The 16,625-nt window shown below is 43.0% G+C and overlaps 2 protein-coding genes across 2 annotated transcripts in view; one reads left to right on the top strand and one right to left on the bottom strand.

Moving 5' to 3' along the window:
• The window catches only part of ARHGEF26 (Rho guanine nucleotide exchange factor 26), a 111,735-nt gene extending 101,930 nt beyond the window's left edge, over positions 1–9,805 (top strand). The window contains exons 12-14 of the mRNA XM_084769119.1: positions 5,770–5,837; positions 7,044–7,148; positions 7,850–9,805. Of these exons, the coding sequence (XP_084625245.1) occupies positions 5,770–5,837; positions 7,044–7,148; positions 7,850–7,992 (316 nt within the window). The 3' untranslated portion in view covers positions 7,993–9,805. The remainder of the gene's footprint in view (positions 1–5,769; positions 5,838–7,043; positions 7,149–7,849) is intronic.
• A 3,626-nt stretch (positions 9,806–13,431) lies between these two features.
• Positions 13,432–16,625, bottom strand: part of DHX36 (DEAH-box helicase 36) — a 41,204-nt gene continuing 38,010 nt past the window's right edge. The window contains exon 25 of the mRNA XM_084769118.1: positions 13,432–16,201. Coding sequence (XP_084625244.1) covers positions 16,016–16,201 — 186 coding nt within the window. The 3' untranslated portion in view covers positions 13,432–16,015. The remainder of the gene's footprint in view (positions 16,202–16,625) is intronic.

The following is a 16,625-nucleotide window of genomic DNA, read 5'->3' on the forward strand; positions in this document are numbered from 1 at the left end:
AATTTTTACTGTCACCTCTTTCCCCCCAACCCCCCCAGAGGCTTTTCAAGAAGAATGTGGGAGACGGAGAGTTCCCTTTGTCTGCCTTCATTAAAATGAGGCACAGACAGCTGCAGCTCCCACAGGCAACAGGCTGTAGTAAGTGATGCCCTTGTCTTCCTGGATTTGCAGTAGAATTTGAGTCCAGCTTGTGCTGGGATGAGCTATCTAGTATATGTTCAGTGAGGGGACAGCTTTCTTCACCCATTAAACTGTAGGATAGAATCATCATAAACCATAATGAGAGATCCTTCCTCGCATTCGCTTCACTAAAGAAAGCTCCGCCTAATGCATGTGGCTAGTGCTGTCAGCCACCCAGATGGGGTGCTGGGCCTCTGACAAAGGGGCGTTGTTTGCAGGGAGCTTTGCACTCTTCCTGCTTCGGTTAATGATTTAATTACAACAGGAAGTAGAAGGATGGAATAAAATTGTAAATGGTATCTCAGAGTCAATCATGGTCTTCCTTCCTTTAGGAAAATCACAACATAAAGTAGATAGCCCTATACGAGAAAATGTATTTTAGGTTACAGGCTTTTGTTTTTGGTTTGTTTTGTTTTTCGTCCTTGAATCTAGAGTCTACATCCAGCATGATCTTTCACATTTGAATGGTGCTTCTCAATGTGTTCCCTTTCTTCTAAGCCAAACTGTAAGCACCTTTCTTAAGGGCATTTTTTCATAAACAAACAAGATATTTTGAGTGGAAATGGTCAGAACATTTTTAAAAATTATATATATATGTATATTAATTTATTCATATTACATCTCAATTGTTATCCCATCTCTTATATCCTCCCATTCCTCCCTCCCTCCTGCTTTCCCCGTACTCCCCTCCCCTATGACTGTGTCTGAGGGGGACCTCTGCCCCCTGTATATGCTCATAGAGTATCAAGTCTCTTCTTGGTAGCCTGCTGTCCTTCTTCTGAGTGCCACCAGGCTTCCCCATCCATGGGACGTGGTCTAATATGGGGCACCAGAGTTCATGTGAAAGTCAGTCCCCACTCTCCACTCAACTGTGGAGAATGTCCTGTCCATTGGCTTGATATGAGTAGGGGTTGGTCAGAACATTTTTAAAGATTTATTTTTTATGTGCTTTGTTGTTTTGCTTCCGTGTACATTGTGTGAGGTGCTGTTGTAACCTGCTTAAACTCTATAGCCCCTCCATTGAGACCTACTTTAGTTCCTAGTACAACTGTAGCTCTTCTGTTAACACCAGCTCTTAGCATCCCGAATTCGGACCATGGCCCTGACTGGTCGGTTCTTGTTACCAAAGTCACAGTCTGTGGCCCTGACCAGTCAGTTCTTGTTCAGTGTTTGAATAAGCTTCCATCAGTCTGAGTCTGGTGTTCAAGTGGGCAGTATGCGGCTATTCCTGAACCCTAACAGTGACAGATCGCTTGGAGCTGGAGTTCCAGACAGTTACGAGCTGCCATGTGGCTACTGGAAATTGAACCTGGGTTCTCTGGAAGAGCAGCCAGTGCTCCCAACCTCTGACCCATCATCTCTCCAGCCCATAACACACAACAATGTCACATGCCCTTCTTGTGGGGAACAAAATAAGGAAGCCTACATTGATGCTCTGAGCGGGATACTTACAGTGAGCACTGGCATTTCACGTGGAGCATATCAACAACTTCACAAACAATCCTGACTCTCGGGAGCTTGGGGTTGAGAATGACAGAATTATAAGTCTGAATTAATATCTCTTATTTTCTAAATAACCGCTTTTGTTCTAAAAAAAATTGGAAAAGTAAGCAGCCCTTTATGTTTGTTTACTTTTGAGACAAGGTTCACTACGTAGCTCATGCTAGCCTGAAACTTGCGATGCCCCATCCACAGCCTCCTAAGTGCTGGGATTGCCAGTATTGCTGAGGCCGCTGCAGTATGTGCGCTGTCATTTTAGAGCCTTCCTTTTTAATAGTTACCTAGCCTTTAGCAGATGCTGTGGGAAATTGGATTTCTGTTTAAACTTGCCATGCCCACTACTCAGTTAAAGGAAAAGACCACGAGGCCCACCTGCTAACTTCCAGTGAGGAAACGGTTCCTACATCTTACAGTGCCGTCCGTGCCCACCAAACTGGGTGGTTATGGAAGGACTGTTCAGTCTCTTCCCCGTTTAGTCTTCTTTCTTCGCTGGGGTCAAATGTAGTTTAAGAAGATTTTCCCCAGCACACTGCACACTGTGTGGGGCTAAATGTGTTTCATTCCACTGTCTGCCCCATTTGTCCGAAGGGTTGTGAACAGCAAAGATCTTCCTGCCTAGTGCAGGGCCTGGGCACTCAGTGAACGCAAGGGTTAGTTGTGCCTTGGAATTTGATACCCCGCAGGTATTGGAGCAAAGGGAGCTGAGTGTGTGGTAGGTTACAAATTCCTCTTGTTTCATATTGTCACTGGAGAGAGCCGATGAGGGTGAGCCATGGACTTGAATATCGGTGCCCCTGGCTTTAGGGTTCCATCTTACAGCGAGTACTCTGCCCCTGCTTTACATATACAGTCCTTCCAGCTTCTTGGTGGGGCCAGCTCCTTGGCACGGCGCTTAGAAGCCCCAGGGGAAGTGGTGTGGTTTGACAGCTTCTCAGAGGGGGTGGTACCCCACTCAATTGAAACTTTTCAAGAAACAGCTCCATTCAGCCAGGGCAACAACAAGTGTCTTGTTCTGTCCTCTAGAGTCCCAGCAAGGGGGCCACACTGTCTACAGGATGCCATTAGTATCCAGACTGCATGGCACGGGGAGTGAATGATTTCATCTGGATTGCTCAGCTCAGTGGCAGGGGGCCTGGGCTGGGTCTTGAGGTTGGCCTTGCCCGGAAAGACCTCTGTAAAAGATTCAATTCCGACACGCTTTGGGAAGGCAGCAGCTTGGGCAGGATAAGACACTGATAAAGGCGTACCCTGCCTTCGGGATGGCACAGGGAGTCACAGCTACTGTGCTGTAGAGACTGCTCTTGGTGAACCACTCACTTTCTGTTAGATAGAAGTTTCCAGTTGCCATTGTACTTTGGAAATTCTGGTTCAGCCTGTGGCATAATATGGATCTTTCCCACATCAAACAGCAGAATTCAGATTGTTTACTTGGGAATTGGTTTAAAGGAAACTGTACATTTGCTTATAAAAGCAAGGTAAAGTATTTTGCTGTGTATTACAGAGAGAAGTTTTTAGAAGCAAGATGGTGTCATCGTTTCTAGTAACTGGATGCATTACTACCCAAAGCCTCAGTGCCTTCTGCCTCTGGTGTATGTAAACATGCCCATGTGAGTGTGTGGGTCAGAGGGCTGTCCCAGGTGGTAATCCACCTTGTCTGAGCTAAAGCTAAGCTGCCACTGTGTCGGCACCAGGCTAGGTGGCCCCAAAGCTTCCCAGGCTTCTCCTACTGATGCCTCCCATGTCCCTGTAGGAGAGTTAGCACTGCAGGCGTTCACACTACAGCACCCAGCCTTTACATGGGTCTGGGGATCCAAACTCATTCATGGCAAGACCTACACCCTCTAAGCAGTCTCTTCAACGCCTCATTTCATTCTTAAAACCAAACCAAACCAAACCAACCAAACCAAATCAAACCAACCGAAACAAAAAACAAAACATTTGCACACTCACGTTTCGTCTTAACCTACTTATTTTACTTTTAAACATGTATCAATATATTTATTTCTGGCTTTTTGAATCAAGCTAATTATATTACATAGTAGCCTTTAACTTCCTGCGGTCTTCTATATGCTTGAGATAAGACCTGATTCCTGCCATGCCGGAAGTTTGTGGTCTGGTAACACTAGCAAACAGCTGGATAAATGACCAAGGCTCAGTGTGTGATTGGTAATATGGTTCTCTTGTAAGCAGATGTTTACTGAGCCCCAGTTACGCTAAGCAGCGCTAGTTAGCCAGGCAGCCCCACTGCCTGCTTTTAGGAGATTGGTAGGGACCAGCAATTCAGTGAGGCTGGGTAGTGTTGCTCTGCGATAGACTGTCGGTTAGGGATAGGGGAGGGAAGAGGGAATAGTTGTCCATATCAGGGGAAGTTAGTGGAAAGGGCTGAGACTCGTATTATCAATATTGAGAGCTTATAAACAATGGATGCCCCAAACAAAAATGTACTGTAGAACCCTTTTTTTCTAATATCTAAAACGGGTGAAAATAGCATGGCATTTCCTTTAGACAGAAGACACTAATTGGTTCCTGCTCTGGCAGCATATAAGCATGGGTTTGTATAGGTAACCACTTGAGTTGATTATACTTAAAGTACTTAGCTTTTGTTTGTTTGTTTGTTTTTTAATGTTGCGATACTGTTTCTGAAGAAATATTCTTAATTATATGTACGTGTCTCTGTGTGGGTGTGTGAATAAGAGTGTGAGTGTTCAAAGAGGTCAGAGGCCTCAGTTCCCCGGGGCTGGAGGAAGGCAGTTGTAAGCCACCCTGTGTGGGTGCTGGCAACTGAACTGGAGCCCTCCACCATAGTAAGTGCATAGTCTGGGCCATCTCTGCTGCTCTAAGAGGCCGAGTTTTCAAAAGGTGGTGCTGAAGAGCTAAAGCCTGCAGAAAAGAAAAGGAAGCAGGAAAGATCACAGAGGAAAAGAAAAGCCCCAGCTAGTGTGCCCTGTTGCCAGCCCTTATGTAGGCTGCGCTGCCTGGCACGGTAGGGGAGTCCACGTCGGGAGTGAAAGAAGGTTGCAGAGACAACTGTAGATGCAGGTATTGGGAGGGAGGGAGAAAAAAAAATGTTCTTCAAGTATTTGGGGATAAAGCTCAAGGTGCATTGGCACAGTAAATCGGCTCGAAATGTTAACCTCATCCAACAGATGACATTTTGGAAGGGTTATATGAAGTAATGGATGCTGAGTGCACGTAGACATCTATGAGTTTAGTGAGTGTTTAAGAGAACTGAAATGGTGCACATGTGCAGTTTGATATAATTAATTGCAATTCTAATGCTTGCTTTTCTAGATGCACAAGATAATTCTGTGATGGAACCGTGCTTACTTGCCCGAGTCTTGTTTCATGCAGCTGTACCTTAGCATAATATTAAAATATTTTGACTATTTTTCTTGTCTAACTATATTCATGGGTTTTGTTTGTTTGTTTGTTTTTGGGGTTATTTATTTATTGATTTTTGTTGTCTTGAGACAGGGTTTCTCTGTGTAGCATTGGCTGTCCTGGAAGTCACTCTGTAGACCAAGCTGACCTTGAACTCACAGAGGTCTGCCTGCCTCTGCCTCCCAAGTGCTGGGGTTAAAGGCATGAGCCACCATGTCCGGCTCATGAAAACATTTTAAGTAGTCTAAATATGTCAGAATTTCTATTTCAATAAAGCTCACACTTGGCGAAGGGATTTCTTGTCTTCTTTACCGAAATGGTGGAAGGGGTTTGGTGAGTGGGGGTGGGGGTGGGGTAAGGGCCCTGCCTTAAACAGCCTTACCTCACAGCTGAAGCTGATTCTTTGAACTGTTAAACATCAGACCAGGGGTGTGCTAAGTATCTGTGATTTAATGTGCTACAATAATCAGCTCTTCATTAAATGTCCAACTGCCCTATGAGAAGTCCCTTCTAGGCTATGATTAGCCAGATTTACATTTGTTTGACAATAATGACTGCTCTTCTGTCGGTTTAAAAATCACTCTTGCCCCTGTTTTAAAGGCTAGTTCCCTACCCTTTGGGATCCCTTATATTTTGGGAATGGGTTTGCACAGCTGTCTGGGACAAACTACGTGATGAATCTGAATTGCACGTATTTTCTGTGTTTAGGAGTGAGCGAGCCCGCTGGATCACAGCCCTGGGACACAGCAGTGGGAAGCAGCCACCAGACAGAACCAGTAAGTTTCCACCACAGGAACCTGCTCTGGAGCATGGAGGAGCTCTGCCCCCTGCTGGCCGGCATGGCTAACGGCTGGTTACACTATCTTCCTCTCTTATCTGCTGTAAGAGGTTCCTCCCAGGTGCAGTTGTTAGACAAACACGAAAAAAATGCTGCTTAGCCTTCCTGAGTTTGTTTCTCCATCCATGAGTCAGAGGCACGGGTTCACTGTGTGTTACTGTGAGGACTAAGGTAAATTACAAAGGCTGAAAGCCCTGCTTGAAGCTTATTCTTAGCTGTTATTTATGGGTTTGAGTATAAGCAGAAAAGTGGGAAGAAGGCTGCTTGATTTTTCTTATTTTGTTTGAGAAAAACACTTGCTATGTAGCTCTGCCTGGCCTGGGTGTCACACTAGTCCAAACTGGCTTTTAACTCAAGGTTTTGCCTCAGCTCCCTGAATGCTGGACTACCAAGTCTGGTTACAAGTTTTGGGTCTAAAGAAAATCACATTTTTCCTGATCCTTTTTAGTGTAACTGGCAATGCCAAGAAAATGTACTTTATTGCTCTGGTGTCCTGGTAAGCTCATTCTTTATGTGTGACGCTGTATTTCTGGAAGAGTTGGAGGTTAAAGAGTGAGGCTTGCACAGGAAGTCTTCTGGAGCTCTCTGATGATCACAGGTTTTAGAGTTAAAGCAAAAGTGGTTGGTTTGACATCAGATTTTATATTACAAACCAATAATGAAGCCATGTCCGATCTGTGGAAGTTGTCTTGTTGCAAATCAGCATTTTGGAACATTCTGAATTAGTCTGGCAAACTTTTGGTTGGCGCCGTCATGGTGTCTAAGCTTTGGCATGCCTTCTAGGCCTGGTTTCTGGAAGGACAGGGTCACTGTGGATAGAGACTGGGTTACTGCAGCTGGTATCAGTTATATGATCTTGGCCCATCACCTACTCTCCTGCCTCAGTTTCCTCAGCGTGTAACATGATGAATGACCCCTGATCAAGACTATTGTTGAGCATATTCATGCCTCACAGGAGTCCTTTTGAACCCAACTTTTCAAACTCTAACGTTCATAACCAGGCAGGAGGCTTCTTAAAGGGACTTCCCACAGAAGCCGGCTCAGTCTGCCCGTACCAGCCCTGAACTCACAGAGCCCAAGTGAATGAATGCATACCACTGCTCCTCAGCCCCTGGGCGCTCAGTATGTCCTCTTTCCTCCGCAGCACTGACCCAGGTGGAAATCATTAGGTCCTTTACTGCCAAACAGCCAGACGAACTCTCCCTGCAGGTGGCGGATGTGGTCCTCATTTATCAGCGTGTTGGCGACGGTGAGTAGGATTATTCTCCCAGGCACTAGTGGACTGGCACTCACAGAGCCTCGTGTCCAGGGAGTTTCATGTCGTCATCCACACCTGGGCTCCATAGCCTGCCCGCCATGCGTCAGCTCCTCTCTCCGAGGCTGCCCTACTTCATTCTTGTTCTTAGCCCTTGTTTCTGACAAATCATATCCCAAATCAGAAGCTTTCTAGAACCTGCAGATCGCTTAGAGGTGATGCGTTTGGAAACCCTTACTTTGCTTGCGCCCTCTGTGCTTCTTCTCTCTCCGTGTTTCCTGTTGAAACACGGGACACAGCCGCCATGAAGTTCCCGTTCCTTCCCAGCCCTGTAGTCACCTCCTTCTCAACCTCCCAAGGCTTTTGTGCCCTACACCTTTGCTTGAAAAGGAAAGCTCTTCCTGCTGCTCCTGCCCGAATGTGATTGATTGCCTTTCTGAGCTCAGCCAGTTCACACTCAGCCTCCTCCCTTCAGAGCTTTTGCTCATGTGCAATCTCTGGTGCATCACTCATTGACTCTTCAAACCTCGTCCGATTTCACCTCAAATACTTTGACCTTAACAGTACTCAGTTGCACTAGTTTCTTCTTGACTGTATCATCCCTGGTACCCAACCCATTGAAGAAATCCTTCTCAGTGGGCATCGCCGCTTCCTCCAGACGTCTCTTGTCTAACGCAGCCTGTTTTTCCTTGCAGGCTGGTATGAAGGGGAACGACTCCGAGATGGAGAAAGGGGCTGGTTCCCCATGGAATGTGCGAGGGAGATAACATGCCAAGCTACTATTGATAAGAATGTGGAGAGGATGGGGCGCTTGCTAGGCCTGGAGACCAACGTGTAACATCTCCGAGGGTCAGCAGAGTGGTGACTAATTTTTGCCACAATCTTCCTAACTAAAAGGATGGAGGCACTTGCTCGTAAGCTTGCCAAATTGTTCTGCATGCTCAGAAGAGGAGCTACCAGATACAGCTAGTCCACAAAGCTCTGCTTTTGAGTAATGATGCTTCTGCAAGCCTCCGTGTGTCCACTAAACCATCTGCCTCCAGGATGGCAACTGTCTTGGCCCGTCCCACCTGCACTGTGTTATGTAAGATGCTGTATTGGCTTCTCTGTCCTCATTCCATTCTTTTTTGTACAGTCCCACAGCACCAGCGAGTTTGTCATTAAGGAGTGTCCATTTTGTAAATAGTTTTTGTGTCTTAGCCTAATGCTGTTAATTCCAAAAGGAACTAACAATAGTTCAGTAGGTGAGCTGTCATGTTTTGTAAACCTCTTTCTACGAAAGGGAAATTGACACTTGAACTTGGCTACCATTTTCCTTATCAGAAGGAAAGTGAGGAGCCACCCAGGAAGGGTTTGTAACGATCCATCTCATTCAATATTGGTCTTGGGTAACTGTAGCTTACTAAACATAAACTACTAAAATGGCACAGGATTTATAGTTCACCTATGTGAGGACCCTGAAGACAGGATATTGTGGGTCATCTGCTAAAGAGTTGACAGGACCCTGCACTGCCTTCAGTAACACATGGGTCCTAACTATTCTACTTGTTTTCCATTGAAAATGCCTGGAGCACACATTACCACTCTTCAGGAGGAGGAAACGCAGCTTGGGCAGTATCAAGATGCCAACATGGTACTTGATTGAAATATTTGGCCTTACCAGGAATTCATTGCTCCCAATACCCGATGGTTGAGTTTGGAGTCTCTCTTAGCTGTGAGTTCCTGTAAGACTTTATTTTGACATGAGAACAAGGAGACACAAGGTGGTATACTAGAGTAAATTAAAAGGCAAGGAAAGTTTGAAAGAGTGGTAAGGAAAAATTATTTCATTTGTGGCTATAACCCTCTATTCTGTTCACCAAATAAAATCTAAATATACATTATTGGAGAGCACAGCTCTTTGTCCTTTGTCCTTGCTCCTGTCTAAACAGCATCCAAACCATAAGGTTCCATGTAGGTATCCTGGGCTCATACCCTGCAACCCATCCACCTCAGCAGTAAACCAGAGCAGGGCTCCCAGACGCTTCTCACCTTCAAGCTGCTTTCCTTGGCCTGTGTGTGTGTACTTCTTGAAAGGACATTCCAGGCCCTGAGTTCTCTGAGGTCTGAGTAAGCACATGAATGATGCAACAGCACTGGCCCACAGCAAGAGATGCCCTGTTTTATAAAGAGGAAATCTGCCTCCTCCTCAATAATGTCACAAACTGTTTAGGAGAAATGCTAACAAGTTATAGTCTGATCTAATGTCTTGTTTTACTTAGGACAGAACATGTTTCTTGCAAGGGGAATCATGTTGTATTGTTTTTGCTAATATCCATTTGGAGCTATAAAGTAACACTCTGAATCCTGTGAATTAATTTATAAGTGCTAAACGGTGGAGATATATGCATCCTTTAAGTCAAGCAGCCGAGCACTGTTATTAAAGTGTCCCTGTATAGCAGGTACTTAACAGTCACCGTGTTTCATTTCAACTGTAACTGTCTTTAACAGAACACATTTTTTTCCAAACCTACCTTTTTTATGTCTTCTTTGAAATGTACAGTGACTTCACGCATACAAAACAGAAATGTTACTTTTGTTCCAATAAATTGAAACTGCGTGTACACTTTCAACAGATCCTGTGAATTTATAAAGGTTTTATATATACTTGTCTTTCTGTCCTGGCGTGGTTTAATTTACCCATGGTGTCAAGTTTATGGTTCCAGGGATTTGTGGTTAAGTCAAAGCTGTACTGAGAAAGTATCTACAGAAGACTTGTCTTCTCTTGGGTATGCATTGGCATCAGCTACCCCATGAAGCAGGTGCTTTAGAGAACTGGGTACTATTGTTTTTGTCCTTAAGAAACTTTGTCACCTAGTAAATGATGGTGGAAGAAAGCACCCAAACCCTTCCTATTACTTTCTCATTACTGCTTAAGATTGCCACAAAATGAGTGACTCAAAGCAATATTCACTCATCGTCTGTGTAGAATCCCACGTTTGAGAAAGTCAGGACCCAGGGTGCATGGCTGCAGCTGCCACATGATCTGTCCATCTTCAAGGCGGCAGCAGTAGGATGCTTCATTCTGGTACTTGGAATGTAACATGCTATCTAAGGAGAAAATACTCCTCTTAAGGGGTCATGATTACATTAGGTTCATGGAATAATTTCCTCAATGATTAACCCAAGATGAATTTTTTTTCAGTAGGCAAATTAATGTTTCAGAACCTAATTTTAGCCCTTGGTTCTATGTTTACATTTCCTTGGCCACGGAACATGATATAAAAAGCAGGAATGTGGAGGTTGGCAGAGCCATCCTAGAATCCTGCTTCTGTCACCCAGCATAACAGCTTCAAATGCCAGACAGTCTCAACTTTCTTACAGCTGAAGTACATCATGTAACAGCAAATGTCTGTTAGGCCGTTCTATGCTATAATGCCATGGTTTAAGGCATCTCTGTAGTAGTTCTGCTCAAGCTTGCCTTGGAATGGGGAGAGATGGGTGTACCATTTCTAGTAAGGAGCAGAATGCATCATCCTCTGCTCCGCATCTCCAGGCCACTGGGAAGCAGCAGAGAAGCCGAACCACTTTTGATTGGCAGTTTAAGAATGCAGGTCTGTGTAGTATATATAGCGCTTACTCTGGAGTGGGAGTATGAGCCTGAAAGACAGAGCTTGGCCCACTGGACTTTAACACATTTACACCTTAGCAGAGGGAACGAAACCCTCACTGGGGCAAACACCACCTGAACTCAGTTATTTCTACAAGCAAGTGGCCATAGGTCCAGCAAAGACTCAGAGATGTGACATTATGACACCAAGAATCAGCCCGGAAGCACTAACTGCTAAAATAATAGGTCACAATGAGAGGTCCAAACTCACTCCATTTTTAAATTGGGCCTTCGTGTTAGGCCTAAAGTTTGGGTTTCCCAGAAAGGCTCATTTCATTCATTTTAACTCAAGGTCCAGGAATGATCTCAATTTTAAGCAACAGCAAAGGTCTAGATAGCTCACCATAGCACACACAGAACACGTAAGCCTATGAAAAGTTGTTTGGGTGTCTGAAGAGAAAAGACTAAATATAAAAGGCGCCAGCCTGGTCCTGTAAACCTATAATCCCAATCTCAGCACTGGAGTAGCAGAGGGAGGCAGACCTGTCCTGAGGTCCAGGTCAGCCAGGTCTGCATAGTGAGGCTCTGTGACAAAAGACAAAACACTGAAGGGAAGACCCTAATAACCCCAAACACTGAAACAAAAGAGGAACTCTTACTGCTAGTTGAAATGTAATTCCCCCTGGCAAGGTAGTTTGGCAGTTTCTGGCATTACTAAATATCCCTTCCATTTGATTCCACAATCACAGGCCTTGAGTTTTATCCAAGTGCATGTAAAAACATGTCCATACACACAAAAATCGGCGTAAATGTTTGTATGATCACCAGAACATGGGGCAGCCACTATGGTATGCTCCTCAGTAAGTAAATGGATTAGCTATGCAGCCATATATTTTAATCTTAAAGTCAAGGGGAAACAACTGGCTTCTAAGAAGTAAAAATAAGAGAAAGGGCTATTCTAAGAGGCTGATTGGAAGCTATGGCCAAGAATAAGTAAAGAAATATGAAAATTAAAGGTAATCCTTGATTATTACTGTGCTGAATAGTTTGTCAACTCGACACAGGTTAGTTTATCTAAAAGGAAGGAACCTCAATTGAGAAAAATGCCTCCATAGGATCCAGCTGTAGGGTATTTTTTAAATTAGGGATTGATGGAGAAGGTACCAGCCCATTATGGTTGGGGCCATCCCTGGGCTGGTGGTCCTGCCTTTCTATAAGCAGGCTGAACAAGCCAGTAAGCAGCACTCCTCCATGGCCTCTGCATCAGCTCCTGCCTCCAGGCTCCTGCCTTGTTTGGGTTCCTGTCCTAATTTCCTTCAATGGTGGACGTGTAAGTCTAAGCCAAATAAACCCTGTCCTCCTTAACGTGCTTCTTGTCAGTGTTCCATTGCAGCAATAGAAACCCTAAAACCACCACCACCATGGAGCATATTATACTAACATGGTCTTACTAGTTTTAGAGTTAATACTCTACATTTCTCTGTACTCTGGCACCTTACTCGAAGTTTTGATATTTTTTATGACAGATTTGTACATATTTTTATAATTATGTCCATCTAATTTATGCAATGATGTACCATTTTTATAAGACTTTCAATAGTTCTAGGTCATAAATATTACTGCATATTACTGCAAATCTTCCTCCTCCTTGCCTCTCCTAAAAATGGGTGAGTCCCTCAAATTCTTCACTGGTCAGCAATACAGGAAGAATGCCAGAAAAAACAAAAACAAAACAAAACAAAACCTCTACTGCATTAAACCTCTAGAGAATGATTCTCACCTACCCATGCTGCCTTTGGTTTCAGAAAGATGTACTCATTCTGTCTAGAAACTGACTTACTTCCTGTCATGTGTCAAATTTAAGAACTAAAGGAAAATCATAATTTAAATGATGTTCCTTCACTCAGCAGGACTGGCTGGACCCATTCACAATGCCTCCAAAGCAGTTGCTTTCATGGTGTTCTCAACTTTATCCTTTACCTCACGGTTGGTGCCATTTTCTCCTGGCACTGGCTTTCCATATGAAAAGAAGGACAATTGACCATTTTAAGGGTCAAGAAACAAGCATGAACAGCACACCTATCTAAAATGAATAATCTTCCTAGACAGGAATACTATTCAGCCCATCATTGGCATGAGGTAAACAATCAAATTTATATGACTAAGCAGAGCAGCAACTAAGCACATGGAAAGATGCTCAGTACTAGTCATAGAAGCAAAAAGTAAGACAAAAAAAAAAAAAAAAACCAACAACAAAACTGAACTATGTGTTAAAAATCAAACTAACAATCAATGAAACTATCAAGTACTAACCAGACACTGGGCAAGCAAAGTCCCTTGAGAAAAGTTTGGTACTTTCTTAAAGACATACTTTATCAGGAGGCTGGAAAGAAGACTCCAGTTTTCTGAGTAAGGATCAAGAGCTCTTACAGAAGGCTGGAGCTCAGTTCACAGCATCGACATGGCAACTCATAAATGCCTGTAACATTAGCTCCAGGGGATCTAACACCGTCTTTTCACCTCCATGGATACTTGCACACATGTGGTGCATATAAGCTTACATAGACACATATACACATGAAAAAAAATAAAAGTCGTTTTAAAAGGGCACACTTTACCATCTGGTGGAACAATCTTAATCCTGGATATTTACACAAAAAGTGAAACCGGAACCACATGACAACTATATACACATTTAGAGCAGCTTTATTCATTAACAGCAAAAATATTTAAAATATGTGAAATGTCCAACAAGTTGTAACTGGATACAATGATATAACCACAAAAGAAAATTCTAAACAATAAAAATTACTAATATGTACAGTAACTGTTTGAGTTATCTCGATGCTTTATATTAAGTGAAGGAGGCTGGACATGTAGACTGTGTGAATCTATTACTAGAAATACTAGAAAGACAAACTATTGCTGAAAAGCTCATCGCTGTGTGCCAGAGAGTACAAGTGGGGGAATGGCAATTTTGTCTGTAAAAGCAATAAGAGAAAAATCTTAGGTTAATAGGAATGTTCTACATCAGAACTGTGGTGGTATTAGCCACATGATTTCATACCATAGACAAAGTACATTGAAATCATCCTCTTAAATTGGCCAGCTATATATATATATAATACCATAAAGCTTTGAAAAGGTATGGAAATATATCCAAAATTAACAATGGTAACATGATTTACTTTCCAATGTTCTCCAGTGAAGATGCTTTTTAAAAAAATCGGGATAAAAATGCTGTTTAACAAATAAGATTACAAGTATATAAACATACAACATAATTATAGTTACTTAAGAATAAATACAAGTTCAGTGCTGAGAATGGAAGGAAATAAGCCAACATTCACTTAGTCTGGGTGCACGGATACTGAAATAACAATTTTAAAGTAGACTGTTTTACAAATGCAGCCAAATATAGTTTGCAATTACTTGACTTAAAATTACTAGAGCTTTTTTCCCAGGTCAATTAATTAGGAAGGTACGTATGTATGTACTTAGTGCTCTTAAAGCATTATGCAGTGGCATATATTTCATTTCTCCTCATACGTCTCTCTTTCAGTGGTTTTTCCAACTTATTCTCTCTGTGTGTGCAAAGTGATGGTTAAGACAAACAGGCTTTTCTTCTTGAGACCACTACAGATTAGTCATCTTGAGGCTTGGAATGCATTTTCCAGTTAGCTGTCCTAGTCAGTATACAAGCAGCAGAACCTTCAGAGACCCGCAGTTCACCCTGTATCCTGCTTAGCTGTGGCAGAGACATGAACAGGCGGTGGCAATACTGCACTTATTTTTGTGAACTGCTCATCTGTAAAGCATTCTAAAACATCTTCTCCTTGTGGATACTAAATACTTGCCTGTAAACACACCTTGACTTGAGGGGCAAAACTAATAGGCTCTAGTATTGAGATAGCACTATGACAAGAGTTCAGGGAGAGACATAATTTTGGTGAGACAATCCAAAAGAATAAATTGAGATCACAGTACATTCAAATATTTGCACACAACGCCAGGTGACATGCACTCAGCCATGGGAGCGGTGCCTGAACCAGTGTGCTCAGCAAATCCATGGCAGCAGAATGTCCTGGTCATCTCACTACTTACTAGGGAGCTAGGACCATACTTGATTATCTCAGAATGACAACTGACTCTTGGGTTGGAGGAAACCAACATCTTTAAGCTGGAGGTAGGGACTTGAAAAAGAAAACAAGAAGGGCAAAACAAGTGAAAAGAGCTTTAACAAGCCTGAAAACAACCTTGTTTTGCCACACTCCATTAGGAGTGTAAAAAAGCACAAAAACTGGGTATGACAGGACTGGGGATGTGGCTCAGTAACACAGAACTGGTCGAACACGTGTGAGGCCCTTGGCTCAACCATTTGCAGGATCCTTCCTTGTACAAAAAATAAAATGGTAAAATGTAAATGCTAAAAAATATTTTATGGCAAAACAGTAACAAAGATAGTGTGAGGATTATATGCATCAGACACCAGTCTGTGGCCCTTCACACGTACTACTATGTTTAATCCTCACAATCTCTACCTGCCTTTCAGACAAGGAAAGGAGGCTGAGCTGAGAAAGGACCTCCGCCACCACAGCAGACATGTGCTCAGTTGCTACATTATGCTACACGGGGCAGGGGGAGAGTGTAAAAACATATTTAAAAGTTAAAAAACAAAAACAAACAAAAATAACCAAGTAAGCCAAGCCATAAGTAGAACTCTAGAAACCAAACCAAGAAGTTAGCTGAGATTTACACATTGTACATTTTATTAAATACTGGGCTTTAGTACAACAAATTTACTTGTAATAGAGGTTCATTTTAAAAAAAAATGTGGTTGAATTCAAATTCTTACTTCACACTGCTTTTTGGCCAAACATTCTATTTTTACTGTCTCTAGACAGTCATTATGGACAGAAAATTAATTGCATAATGGCATAAAAGAAATTTCTCAGTGTTACAACTTAATACATGGAAGAAGAATTCTCCCCCAAGTGTGGTCATATCTACAGCAGAGTGTATGGTCAGAGAGCACACTGATTTTCCCAGTGTGCTCCCAGCTAGATGACACGGTTTAGTCATGCACATTAACTCTTTACTATCCACTGAAAGTTTCTAGCTTACACACAAGTGAGTCATAACCCAGGGCTTGGTACTCCGCCAAAAACTTTAAAAAAAAAAAAAAAAAAAAGGAGAGAGAGAGAGCATAAGAGAGAGGGAGGGCAGGGAAGGGAGAAAGAAACATGGATAGGCTTTAGACCACAGAAAGCTGTCAGCTGTAATATCCCTCCTGTGACCGTGGTGGCAAGTTCCTTGGAGTAGCCTTTTCTTGTGTTCTGATCAAGTCCAGAATAGCTGACAGCACCGCACAGTCTCTGGACTTAGTGTCGTTCCAGTCCACCGGATGAGGGCACTCGATCTTCTCCTGCAGAAGGATATCCAGCTCCCTTCTCAGCCCCTAAGGTTGAAGGAAGCAGATATGCTCATGAGGGAAGATGGCTTTTAAACAACAGCAAAGACAAATGTGACTTTAGTGGTGACAAGATTTTCATAAGCTTTTATAAAGAAGGGTAAAAAGATTCAAACTTTAAAATCACTGGAAGAATGAATTACCACATCAAAAATAATTTGGAAAACTAAAATCAGTCTACACTACTGGCTCTCTTGCAATAGTGCAAGAAACATTTAAAAAAATTATCTTGGAGGGGGCCATGATGTGTGTGTGTGTGTGTGTGTGTGTGTGTGTCTGTGTGTGAGTGTGTGTGTTTGTGTGTGTGGTCAGAGAACCGCTTTCTTAAGTGGTTCTACCATGTGTGTTCCAAGGACAACGCAGGTCACCGGGTCTTCCAGCTTGACAGCAAACTGCTTCACATGCTGAGCCA

This window comes from Acomys minous (genome assembly GCF_964271855.1).
Source record: "Acomys minous genome assembly, chromosome: 19".
Lineage (NCBI taxonomy): Eukaryota > Metazoa > Chordata > Mammalia > Rodentia > Muridae > Acomys > Acomys minous.